At 50.7% G+C, this 13,669-nt stretch overlaps 1 protein-coding gene across 11 annotated transcripts in view; it reads left to right on the forward strand.

Annotated features, from left to right (window-relative positions):
• Positions 1-13,669, forward strand: part of ZBTB7C (zinc finger and BTB domain containing 7C) — a 383,033-nt gene that overhangs the window by 360,148 nt on the left and 9,216 nt on the right. For all 11 annotated transcript variants that reach the window (XM_045378028.3, XM_045378031.3, XM_065533857.2 and 8 more), the window contains one exon: positions 8,792-10,018. In XM_045378028.3, coding sequence (XP_045233963.1) covers positions 8,792-10,018 — 1,227 coding nt within the window. The remainder of the gene's footprint in view (positions 1-8,791; positions 10,019-13,669) is intronic.

Raw genomic sequence — 13,669 nt, forward strand, 5'->3', positions numbered from 1 at the left:
GACAGCTTCCGGGATAGTGGGATTCGGTTGGCTGGGGCCAGCTTGCCCGGGGGATTTGGCAGATGGAACCACCATCCTGAGCCCAGATTTGCTGAGCTGAGCAGGATTCAGGGAGGCGCGGGACTTGTGGATCATAGCAATAGAATTGCACCAACAGTTCTATTCTTGAAAGGCAAGAAAGCAATGGGACTCAAGCAGAAATCCAGTTCCCACCCTGCTGTTTTCTAGCTGCGTGACTTGGAGCAGGTCACTTAGCCTCTCTGATTTCCATAACAGGGACCATAATACCAGCAGAAGAATGAAATGAATTAATATAAGCACCTTATGAATGATAGGGCTCTGTTCAAGTGTCAGGTGTCCCCACAGCAGAGGGCTGGGGCCATCCCACTGCCTTTTGTGATTTCAAAGCTATCCCCTTTGTTTATGTGAACCAATCTCATTCATTCAGTGTCTACCATGTTCCTACTTGCTGGCATCCTGGGAGTAATACACAAATACAAGAAATAGACCCTGCCTTGAGGCCGGTCATCTCACTGGGGGAATGGGACTTCCTAATAACCCAAGAACTTCAGGCTGACTCATTCCACTCACATACCACTCAGTGAGATCCATGCAATTACTTCCCCATTTCCCAGATAAGGAAACTGAGGCAGCAGAAGTATATAATTTGCCTAACACCAGCACTTCATGTTCCTAGTAAAACTAAGATTAGAACATGAGTCCTTTACTAGCCAGGCAGCCTTGCACCTAGTTGGAGCCACTGTGGTCTAACAGAGGAGGCACAGGCTTGGGCATTAACCCGTTTACGCAGGAGGTTGAGAATTTTTTTGTGAAAAATCAGACCTTGGCGATGTCCTTGAGCAGCTGGCTATACATAACTCCCACAAGCTTAGCGTTCCAATAATGGAACACTAGGCATAAATGGGTTAAAACATCCTAGTTCTAATTCTAGCTCTGACACTGATTTGCCGTGTGGCCTGGGGCATGGTCTTCATTCTGTGCCTAATTTTCTCATCTGTAAAATGGACGTAAAATTTGTACCAGCCTTGCCAAGCTCTTTGGGTTAGAAGTACCTGAGACAAGGAGGTATGAAAACACCTTGGAACATGGTGACGCCCTGGACACATGCCAGAGGAGAGCCCTGGGAACCTGTAAGGACCCTTCTCAGAAAGTGTCTTCAATAGTGTAGATCTCTGCAAAACTGTGCAGAACACAAATTGGTTTCTGATATGGCCCCATCCCTGCGAAAACATCCATAAGGGTGTCTGCATCCTTCCTGGACTTCACAATTGCTAGCATTGGTTGAGCACTGACTAGGTATCAGAAGGCAATTTGTATGCGTTACCTCATTTGATCCTCATAGCAACTCATCCCCGTTGTACAGATGAGGAAACCGAGCTCAAGGAGGGTAATTACCAAGTCCCACGGGTCATGGGTGGTGAAGCGAGGATGTCAACCCAGGCTATCTGAGAGCAGGGACCTCACCCTCAACCTCCTCAGTCAACTCCAGGCACAGTGTCGGCGCCAGCTGAGAACAATGTGTTTGATCCCACTTGGGGAATCCAGGTTAAGCCTATTTTCAGAAGGGATTTAAAGCTTTCCAGATCCATTCCGGATCCAAATGATACAGAGCATGTTCTTCCTGCCCCCTCTGCCCAACGAAATTCTTTCTACTCTTCACAGCTCAGACAAGGCCCCTGTTCCTAGAAGCCTTCCTTGACCCCCAGCCCACAGGGATCCTATGCCTTTCTGCCCATACCACTCATTTGCACTCTGTACTGAGCCCCTCCTTCCTCCTTAGCCACCTGGCAAGCTTGGGTTTCAGCCCTCTCTGCTCATCCCTCTAGCCTGGCTCTGATTAAACCCCTAGACTAAGAGTCAACCTCCAAGGAGAAGGGTCCAAATCCCCCCACCCTTGGATTTTACTTTGCAGGGGGCAGCATGGTGAAGGGGAACAAATATGAGCTTTGGCAACAAACTCAGCTGGGTTCAAATCCTGGCTCAGACACTGGCTGGCTGGGTAGCAATGGGCAAGCTACCTGCCCTCTCCATACTTGTTTCTTTATCTGTAAATTGGAGATGCTGATAAAAGTCTATATCTTTCAGAGTTGTGTTGCTTGAGAAAGGATTAGAGGTGTGATGACTGACATGTGACAAGTGGCATTCAATAAATGGTAGCTATTATTGCAAAAGCTCACTAGCTTGCTGACCTCTTGGTAGGGAGAGAGGGGAGCACAGTCTGTCTCTGAGAGGATAGATGCTCTCATTTTACAGTTGAACAAACTGAAGTCCAGAGTGGGAAGTGCCACTTTTTCAGACAGGGTTGCTTGGACCTACCTGGGTTCTAGAACCTTCCACTGAAGGCAGAGGCTCAGGGGAAGTTCTCTGGAATAGTGGCCACATCTAAGAAGGTTTCAACTCCGCTGCATTCTTCTTTAACCTCTTTCTTCCATTTCTGAGCTCCTCATCTCCTCTTCCCATCTTTCCCCTTTATTTTTATCTGTGTGTTTTTTTCTAGCTCCTTCCTACCAAAGGTTCATAGTTCACATCAAGCCTCTTCTAGCTGTTGAGTGTTTTGTTTTGTTTCTTGTGTGTGTCTGTGTGTGTATATTGAATTTTTTTTTCCCTGCATGTTATTCTTGGAGACAGAACTGCCTTAGCTTAGATGATGGGAGGCAAACGGATGGAAGGCATGGGGGCAGGGGCATGACATCCCCTTTGGGACACTGCTGTCTACTGGCCCACCAGGGCCTGGGAATCTTAGGGTCACCAGGGAAGCTCCCAGCATGCAGGGTGGGGACACTTCTTCCCAAAAAGACAATGAAACAGCAAGTGGCAGCCCTTACCTCCTGGCCGCAGCGTACCCCTCCCACTCCCTGCCTCTGAGGTTAGTCTCCTGCCTGGAAAAACAGCCTTGAGCTACCATGGTTACATCTGTTTCTCCAGAAATGGAACAAAGGTCACAAACCAAGGCACAGTGAGAAGTCACTGCTGGGCAAACCAGCCTTCAGGTCCAGGGTCACGGAGTGGGTTCCCTCCCCATCGTCAGACCCACTTTGCACTTCTGGATCCTCATGGTCATGATGTGTGTTATCAGATTTCTCATGACCATCCTATCACAGGATGAGAAATAGAAGTCCAGAGAAGTGGAGGGGCCTCCCAGAGTCACACAGCTGTGGTTTCCTGATTCTGAATCTCAGGTAGACATTGCTCCCAAAGCACAGAAGATCCGCACTTAGCGTAGGACAACCACATGCCATTTCTCAAAGTGCTCGGACGGTTATCACAGTGGGACACTGATCACCAACACGTGGTCTAACGGGTTCCAGCTCTTCTATTTTAAAAGGCAGAGTAAAGCTTAAGGAATGGTGGGAATTTTCCCTGAAAAGCATTTTAAAACATTTTCATCTCTAAAGGAATAAGCCGTTAGCAAGCAAGAAAACTTGGCTCTCGATAGAGAACTAATTTCCTGGGGTTTTACTGACTTTGGCTTTTGACTCAACAGTGGAAGGGTCGTTTCATTTACACACAGTCTTTTCAGATGAGAAGGCCCCTTTGAGGGTCAGGACCCTGTTACCTACAGGGTGGCTTTGTGAGAATTAGAAAAAGGTGTCACTTCCTCAATACGTTTACTTTCATATATCAAAACATTGTTGTAATACACGCATTTTGTTAAACTGAGACATTTAACTGCCATCTGCCAGAAAATTATGATAAATATCAAAAATCTATAATGTCTGTGAAATAGTGCCCCTGGATTATTATCTACTACTGCATAATAACACAAAAATGTAGTGGCTTAAAATGAGAATAAACATTTATTGCCTCATAGTTTCTGTGGATCAGGAATTTGGGAGATACTCAGCTGAGCAGTCCTGGTTCAGTGTCTTTCATGAGGTTGCAATCAAGATGTCAGCCAGGGCTGCTGTCATCAGGCCTGACTGGGGCTGAAGGATCCACTCTCAAGGTGGCTCACCCATTCAACTAGCAAGTTGGCATTGGCTGTTGGCAGAAGGCCTCAATCCTCTGCCTTGGGGACCTCTCCCTAGGGCTGCTTGAGCATCCTCACAACATGGCAGCTAAGGACAGCCCTTGCCATAGACCTTCCACCAACTTTGTGTCAGGACTGTGCTAAGCATTTAATGATATGATCTGCCCTTGAGCAGCTTACAATCTAGCAGAGACACCAATCATTACAGTTCCAGGTAGAGTCAAATAAATGACAAGAATCAGGAGACCAAAGGCTGGAGAGATGGAGCCTCTGAATTGAGGGATGGGAAAAGGGTTGTCTAAGTGAGACCTTGAAGTGTGGATGGGATGTGGACCCCCAGAAGTGTGAGATGCTGTATTCTCCAGTCAAGAGTTCAGCATGAACAAAGGCATGGCAGCTGAGAACAGGGTGTATGTTTGGGGATTGGAGAGTAGGGAGTCCAAAGGTACATTTGGGGCACATTGGAGGGGAGCATTGTGGCCACTCAGTCCATCCAGGTGACCACCCACTCTCGGCTGTGCTCAGAAAGTGGGATGGGAAAGGCTCATTGAGCCACAGCTCTGTCTTCTCCTCTCCCCTTCTCTTCTTACCCCCAGCAGAGCTTTGCCAAAACCACCACCAAAACTTACACAGAGTAGTGGAGGCTGTCTAGGGACCGAGCAAGGGAGAGGACCCCTCCCCAACCCTATGAGAAAGGCAGTAGCCTGGGTCTGGGGTGGTCTCCACATTCCAGCCCCTGAGGCTGGCCAAGCCTGCCTGGAGGGCTCCAGTCTGCCCTCCCTGCCCTTGACTGCTTGGCTGTCCCTGGAGGGCAGGGCTACCCAAAACCTTCCCTCCCTCCTCCACAAAGGCATCCCTAAGCACCTCTGAACCTGCAGTCTGGGTCACTCATTAGGCGTTAGCAGAGACTACTGGCCTTTCTTGGTTACTTTTGTGATCAGAGGCAGGAGCTGCAGTTGGCTGTGGTTGGGAGCATGACCTGAGGAGCCAGACGCAGGCTCAGGTCTCTGTGCCCTCACTCATCCTCTGTGCATCAACTCTTAGTGGCTTCATTTTCCTCATCTGCAAAATGGGAATGATGATAACAATAGGAGCTAAATGCTTTATTGTGAGGACTGAGTAAGCCTAAGGGCAGATGACAGTCCTGACTTCTCTTTGGGAAACCTGCTGTTTAGGGAGAGGATTTGACCTGAAGACAGAAGGTGCTGGCTTGGCCTGCCCTATCCTCCCAGTTCATTTCATGGGTCCTGAGTATCTGAAGCAAAGAGCTTGGGGCCAAGGATGTGGGACAGGTATCTGATGGGTCCCCCTTGCTCATTGCACAGATGCTCATACCACACCTGACTCGAGCATCCAAAACTAAATGTAGCTCAGACTTGAGGCCTCCCCTCTGATCCAGGCCTCCAGGGGCTGCTTGCTGGCCCCCAGCCCAGCTGCCCAAAGGCAGCCCCCTTGGGGCATGGCAGCCCCAAAGGAGCCCGCCGGCCTGCAGCCACGCAGGCAGCCGTAGTTTCCTAAGTCCTCTGCATTCCCTTGGGTGCCCACCACTACAGTGGGGAGCCAGGGAAAGGAGGAAGTCACTAGGAGCTTCTCTCCTCCTCTGGATGTAGGAGGTGGCCTCAGAGCTCTCTCTGCAGCACAGCCCATTGAAGCCTCAGCCTGGGGACACCCTCCCTGGTCAGAGAGAAGGAGGGGTGTCCATCAGCTAATTCTACACAGGCCCTCAAGGGATCTGAGTGGATATGGTGCATCTGAGCCCCCAGAGAAATGCAGAAGTGGAATGGTTTGTCAACAGACAAGAACCATGTTCAACGGGGCCACTCAGAACAGAACCTGGCCCTTCAGACCAAGGGCAGCTTGGTGGGGCTGCCCACTTTGTGCCACTGTTCCCACAGCCTGGTACACTGTTCTCCACATCCTCCCATGCTGGATCCTTCTCCTCTTCTGGGTCTCTGCTCAAATGATACTTCCTCAAGGAAGCCTTCCCTGTTGACCCTGGGTAAAGCGCTCCCCTCCTCTCCTCCCTTACAGCTCTGTGGTAGATAGCTGGATGAGAGATGGAGAGAAGCGAGGAGATTGATTAGTGGCTTTAGGTTGTTTCCTGTCATTTGCTTTTCTTCAACTTTTTCTTTTGAGATACTTATTTCAGCTACAGTTGTAAGAGATGACACAGAGACATCTCATGTACCCTTTATGCAGTTTTCTCCAATGGTAACATCTTGCAAAACCATAGTACAATATCAACCAGGGTATGAACACCGATAGAATCAATACACAGAGCATTTCCATCACCACAAGTATCTCTCTTGTTGCCCTTTTATAGCCACACCCACTTCCCTCCCACCACCACCACCACCTCCTTAGTCCCTGGCAACCCTCATCTATTCTCCATTTCTGTAACTTTATTATCTCAAGAATGTTATAGAAATGGAATCATGCCATATCTAACCCATTGGGATTGGCTTTTTTCACTCAGCGTAACTCCCTGGAGATTCATCAAGGCTGTTGTACATATTGAGAATTGATTCCTTTTTATTGCTGAATAGTATTCCATGGCATGGACATACCACAATGTTTAGCCACACACCTTTGAAGGATGTCTAGGTTATTTCCAGTTACTCACTATCATGCATAAAGTGGCCATGAACATTTGTGTGTGAGTTTTTTGTAGACATAAGATTTCATTTCTCTGGGGTATATGCTCAATAATTCAATTGCTGGGTCATATGGCAGTTGCATATTTAGTTTTTTAAGATCTGCCAAATCATTTTCTAGAATAGCTGTACCATTCTACCTTCCCACCAGCAATATATGAGTGATCCTTTTCTCCACATCCTCACCAGCATTTGGTGTTGTCAGTATTTTTTTATTTTAGCCACTATCTTATGTATGTAGTGATATCTTATGATAGTTTTAATTTGAATTTCCCTAATCACTCATGATATTGAACATCTTTTCAGATAAGATGGCTCATCTGCATCTGTATACTCTGTTTGGTGAATCTTGCTGTACATTTTTATCACAGTTGTTATATCCCTCTAAGCTCTGTTAGAGCAAAGGCCTTCTTGATTTGTTCTCTGTGCATCCCCAGAGTCCAGTACAGAGCCTGGCATGGGGAGACTACCCAATAATATTTAGAGAATGAATGAATGGACTGCCAGGGTCTCTGGCCCTTTTAAAGATGAGAAGGTAGGAAAGCAGTGAGGCCTTAGCTCTGGGAAGCCTCCTGAGCACCTGGCCTGTGAAATTGCTTAGGGAAGACCTGGGCTGCCCCGTGGTAGAGGAGAAGGTGAGGGCAGGGGAGGGGCACCCAGCATCCTCCATGCCTGCCACCTCCCCAGTGCCTCCAGGTCACACTCACACTTTATGAGCCAGCACTTCTCACTCCTCCCCTCCCACTGCCTCTGCCTTCCCAGGGCAGAAACATCCAGAAGATAAATGCGTAAGGATCTCCAGAGCTCTTCCCACTGGGGCATGGGGCTTTAGGATTTGTTTTCCTTTTTGTTTTCTCCCCACTTTATTTGTACCAAGATAAGGGCCAGGGCTTTGCTAGGATTTATCTAGATGGGCCATGTTGAAGCTTTGCTGTAAGTGGAAGAGCCCTGTCAAGCTTGTCCGACCCACCTTATTTTATTGTTGTTGTTGTTCTGTTTTGTTGTTTTGTTTTAGGCTTTTAGCAGCCTGAAGCCATAGTTTTTAGTTTCTGTCTCTAGTGATAAGCGGAAAAGAGGGATGAGGAAGGGGCTTTACTGGCCCAATCAGAAACAGAAACTAACAACCCATGAATGTTTTCTCTCCTTGGATGCCCCTACCTTCCCTGGCAGATGCCGCATTTTGTCCCGGTTGACTATGTTCACCTAGGCTGTGAGCTGTGCTTCCTAAAGGAAGGGATGCCAGTTGTCCTCTGTCATGCCCTGCTTTCTCCTGGTGGCTGCTACTGGCCAAACTTTACATATAACATATATAATGATAAGGTGTCTCAGAAGATGCTTCTCACCACAGGGGTTGATATTTTCATGAGGCTAACAGAATATAGACATGAAAAATTAACTAACAATGTACTAGAATTTATATTTATATTGCATTATATTTATATTGAATATTGCATTTATATTTGTATTGAATTTAAATATAGGTGAAATCTCTCTCAGATATACACATATAGGAAGTTAGTGTTTTTTTAAAAAAAAGATCAAGATTTACAAATGGAAGGAAACTTCAACTACAATGAACGAGTAAGGTCAGGAAGCAAAACATACCACAGAGCCCCCATTCACTTGCTGAAAATGGGCCACGAAATTTGTTTTAAGCTTCCTAGTAGCCAGTGCAAAGTGTAAGTCTGTTACAGAGTCAGAGGATTTGTGAGACAAATCAGAGCATCTTCTCAGCAGAAGCACTGCGGTCCTTGCCCCACAGAGGTGGGTCCTGTTCCTGTAGCCAAGGCAACAGCTGGGTTCATGTGGCTTTTCATCCTGCAGTTGTATTCTGCAACTGCATGTTGGCAAAGTGGAAATCAGTAAAACCAAGCCTGAGAGAAGCCTTGCAGCCTTTAGTGAGTAGCTGACACCAGCTGCCCAGTGAGAAGCCTAACTCCAAGAGTCTTAGGGGTCCAGAGAAAAGCCCCAGCCTGTAAGCCAGGCTGTGAATTGCAGGTGAGATTTGGCAAAGCTGAGAGGTAGGAGGACTGGCCTCGCAGTGGAAAGGGAGCCCTTATGCCAAGAAAGTGGCTCAGAGTCCTAGAGCTGAGACCCCTCCTGGGGCCACGCTCACTAACCCAGTCTTCTCTGTGTGTCTCTGCAGGGCTCTGGCTGAGAACATGGCCAATGACATTGATGAGCTCATTGGCATTCCCTTCCCCAACCACAGCAGTGAGGTCCTGTGCAGCCTCAATGAGCAGCGGCACGATGGCCTGCTGTGTGACGTGCTCCTGGTGGTACAGGAGCAGGAGTATCGGACCCACCGCTCTGTCCTGGCTGCCTGCAGCAAGTACTTCAAGAAGCTCTTCACAGCTGGCACCCTAGCCAGCCAGCCCTACGTCTACGAGATCGACTTTGTCCAGCCTGAGGCTCTGGCCGCTATCCTGGAGTTCGCCTACACCTCCACACTCACCATCACTGCCGGCAACGTCAAGCACATCCTCAATGCAGCCAGGATGCTGGAGATCCAGTGCATTGTGAACGTGTGCCTGGAGATCATGGAGCCTGGGGGGGACGGAGGGGAGGAGGACGACAAGGAGGATGACGATGATGACGAAGATGATGATGATGAGGAGGACGAAGAAGAGGAGGAGGAAGAGGAAGAGGAGGATGACGATGATGACACGGAGGACTTTGCTGACCAAGAAAACTTGCCTGACCCCCAGGACATCAGCTGCCACCAAAGCCCTTCCAAGACGGACCATCTCACAGAGAAGGCCTATTCAGACACCCCCAGGGACTTCCCTGACTCCTTTCAGGCTGGCAGTCCTGGCCATCTGGGGGTGATCCGGGACTTTTCCATCGAATCTCTGCTGAGGGAGAACCTGTACCCCAAGGCCAACATCCCCGACAGGAGACCCTCCTTGTCTCCATTCGCCCCGGACTTCTTCCCACACCTCTGGCCAGGGGACTTTGGTGCCTTTGCCCAGCTGCCTGAGCAGCCCATGGACAGTGGGCCACTGGATCTGGTCATCAAGAATCGGAAGATCAAGGAGGAGGAGAAGGACGAGCTGCCCCCACCCCCACCGCCACCCTTCCCTAATGACTTCTTCAAGGACATGTTCCCTGACCTGCCGGGGGGCCCTCTGGGACCCATCAAGGCGGAGAACGACTACGGTGCCTATCTCAACTTCCTGAGTGCCACCCACCTGGGAGGCCTCTTCCCACCCTGGCCCCTGGTGGAAGAGCGCAAGCTGAAGCCCAAGGCCTCTCAGCAGTGCCCCATCTGCCACAAAGTCATCATGGGGGCCGGGAAGCTGCCGCGGCACATGAGGACCCATACCGGGGAGAAGCCATACATGTGCACCATCTGCGAGGTCCGCTTCACCAGGTGCGCATGGCAGCCCTCGGGTGCGGGGGACGGGGCCAGAGGCCATGGGGACAGCAGAGTTGGGCAGAGAGGCTGGGGATGGAGACAGAGACCCAGATGGATCCCAGACACATGCAGGCTTGCGGCTAGCAGGGGTGCTAAGCATCACCTGGTGCTGTGACTTTCAAACCCTTTTTAGGGGCTGCAGTATTTTCTCAGATAAAATATTAGGTGGAAGCCCATGACATAGAGCAGGTAAGAGCGGGCTGTTCTGGCTGGGAGGGAAGTGGGGCGCCTCAAGCACCTTGGTTGCTTGGCTTCCTCTTCTCCTTCCAGCCATAAACTTGTGGAACCCAGTTTGAATGGATGGCACTCCCCGGATGGAGTGCCGCCCCTTCGTTTGATTTGGAGAAGCAGCCACTCACCTTTATTAAGCCTGCTCTGCATGCCAGGGGCCATCCTAGGCACCTTAAATATACTCTTGCCACAGCCAGGCCCTGGAAAGATGGGGAGACATGGTTGGCTTTGTTTACGACACATCTCCCAGTGGCTAGCTGACCTGTGCAGCTGGAAAATAGCAGAGCTGGGACTGGAATCCCAGTCTCTGTGTAACAGCAAAGTCTGTGACCAGTAGACTGCAGAGATGCTTGTAGGTTCTTTCAGTCATTTTTGGGTCAGACCTAAAGGCCGGGCCTCTTTTTATGTTCTCCTATTTGCCTTTCCATTTGAGGAAGGGGGGCAACTTTATGCTGTTATAAAACTTGAAATTTGAAATCAATACATGATAAACCTTTCATCTTTCATAGACTCCGTCCCTTTCAGCAAACGTATGTTATATGCTTACTCTGTACAGCAATTTTCGCAGTCAAAACTGATTGGCGGGTTGATGTGGGGTCAGATCTGCCCGCTGCCAGCTTTAGATAGGCCTCACTTTTGGAAAATATGGCCCGTTGGTGCTATCTGTGGTTCCTGGTGCGAGGCTGATCTTCTCAGCCATGTCCACAGGTGGGGAGGGCTCTGGTGGGTGGCCTGGCATCAGGGTTTGGTTGTTTCGGTGTATCCTATGTGTACAGAGCCTGGCGATGCCTGCCCTGGGACCATGACTTACTAGACTAGGTCCCTTCCCCACACTGCCACTGTCCCTCTCAAAGAACTCACCTTGAGAGCCCCACACTTACGCCAGTGGCGCTGCTGCCCCACTTCCTCTTGGAGATGTGTCTTTGGGAATTGCTGACAGCTCATTCTTTTGATTTTCCTCAGTAGGCCCAAAGCTTTGGCCTGAGGACACAGTGCAAGGTTGTGAATGAGACTGGATATCAAATCAGGGACCATGGTTTTCCAGGAAAAAAAAAAAAAAAAAAAGATGAGTCCTCTAAAGTCATGAGACTATTTCCAAGGTGGCCTTGGGGTCCTGCTCACAGCTGCTTCTGTGAGGGGAACCCCAGACAGCATCTGTCCCAGATGCTTCCAGTGACAGTGGAGGGAGAATCTGCAGGAGCAAAGGGGCAGGGCCTCACAGACCCAAGATGTGTCCCCTTGCCCTTAGCAGTGAGCTAAGCCAGCCACCCAGCAAGGCTGACGGCAGGATTCTCTGCTCCTGTTACTCCCCAGAGCAGAAGGACCTAAAGTTCCTGAGATTCTCCTCCTCTTGGATGTCCCTCAGTGACAGCCCTGTCACCCCAATGCCACCACGGGTAATGCTGCCCCCTGCCTCCTCCTGAATTCACCTTAGCCCCACAGAACCAGGCAGAACACCTGAACAGGGCTTGGCAAAAGCACAGGAATGACCAAGGGAGATAAGCCAGCACACCATGTGAAAGCCAGATTCAAGTACAGCTCACCCATCTTCACAGGGGGCCTGACTTCCGTCCCAGCCCCTGTATATGACTTTAAGGATGCCAGGAAGCTCTTCACAGGCCAGATCAGGAAAGCTAGCCATGTTATCAGCCTGGAGTGCTCTGTCCTGCCAACACAGGCTCCACCTCCCTCACTGCCCATGCCTGCCCCCTTGGCAGATGGCTAACAGGAGCACCTCTCCCCTCAGGGGATACCAAGGCTAGTGACTCCAATTCCAAAAGGATCTGTGTCTCAGGACATCGCATGGTGGCCCCGCTGGCACCCTGAGCCCCCATCTCCCTTCCTTCCCCACTCCCTTTTCTCTGGGCCTTCCCCACGCACAGCCTTCTGTGAAGTCCACGCCAGGTCTGGCCAGTCTGTGCACCCTGTTTTAAGGGAAGGTTTTAACCTTGCATAGTCACTGCAGACAGACTTCTCACCCTCTGAACCCTGGGACATTCTCTGGGAGTGGGGCCTCCTGGCTTGGGGAGCAGTGCTGTGTTGTATAGGAGGGTGACATTCCAGGTTCCTCCCTCCCAGCACATTCCTGATGGTCACTTGGGGTGGCCTCTCTGTCTGCAGTCCCCACTCCTGGCCTGATAGACAGTGGGGCAGCTCTGGTCATCCAGCCATCTGGCCTTGGGTTACTCCTGCTCCAGAATGACGGCCATCTGGCCCCAGGCCTGTCTCCAGCTGAAGCCGCTGCATTCCAGCCCCCCAGCACCCCCGCCGCTTGTTCCCACCGGGCTCTGACTCTCCCGAAAAAGATCAGACAAGCTCTTGGGTCCCTCTCTTCCCAGGAGGAGAGAAACCCCGAGCTGGGGGCAGGCGGGGTGGAGGAGATGGCTCCAGCCTGCCTCACTTCAGAGCCTTTATTGCTCACTGTGGGCTGTGGCTGTCCTGGTGGAACACTCCCCACTCTCCTCCCCCTCACATTCTTCAGAATCACTGGGCCTTTGCTTCTCACCTCATCTCTGGAACTGCCCGGCAAGGATTCTTTTCCGTGCTTAAAGAGCCCCAAGAGTGGTCTGTTCAGGTTGAGGTTTTCCTGTAACTCCCCCCGCGGCCAAGGCTCCCTGCACCCTTCCCACCGGGACCTGCTTTTAGGCTGAATTCCCCGATGCGATTCCTAACACCTGCCCCTTCCACCCGGAGGCTCTTCAGCAGCCACTTAAAGCAGCGATGGCTGCCTCATTGATGTAGAATTCCCAGACTCCCTTCCAGGGCCACGCCGCTTCCTGAGACTGGGCCCTGTCGTGTCCCTCTTGTCCCCACAGCAAGGACCCAGACATGCTGCCCTCAAGTCCTCCTATCGGACATGATTTCTCCTTCTGGAACCCAAGTCTTTCCTTCATCACAGCTGAGCTTCTGCCCTGGCAAAGCCCCGTCTCCTCCCTCCTTGATGCTGGGGAGAGCTCGGGGTCCTGTGACACCGCCCCCGCCGCCCCGCCACGTGGGGTGCTGGAGAGGCCTGCTCCTGCCCTGCGTGGTAGCCCTTCAGCCCAGGCTCTGAGTCAAAGCCTCCCAGATGCCAGCTCCCAGAATGTCCACACCCCACGGGGATGTACTCCTAATGACCTCAGCAGCCACAACCAAGGTGGAGGACATGGGAATCCTTCCAGCAGAGCCCCTTCACCCCTAAGACCCTGCCTGCTGCTATCATTCTGTGGGTCTAGAGAGGAGGGACAGAGGCTGCACCACAATGGTATTGTCTGTTCTTTGGTGTCAGGAACCTCACCTCTGAGGCAGCTCTAGATTTCAGCCAGTCCCACCAGGTGTCCCACCACTGATCTGTTGCAAATATGAAATCTCCCTAGGCAGGGCCTCAAAGACATC

The sequence above is a fragment of the Macaca fascicularis genome, chromosome 18 (assembly GCF_037993035.2).
Source record: "Macaca fascicularis isolate 582-1 chromosome 18, T2T-MFA8v1.1".
Lineage (NCBI taxonomy): Eukaryota > Metazoa > Chordata > Mammalia > Primates > Cercopithecidae > Macaca > Macaca fascicularis.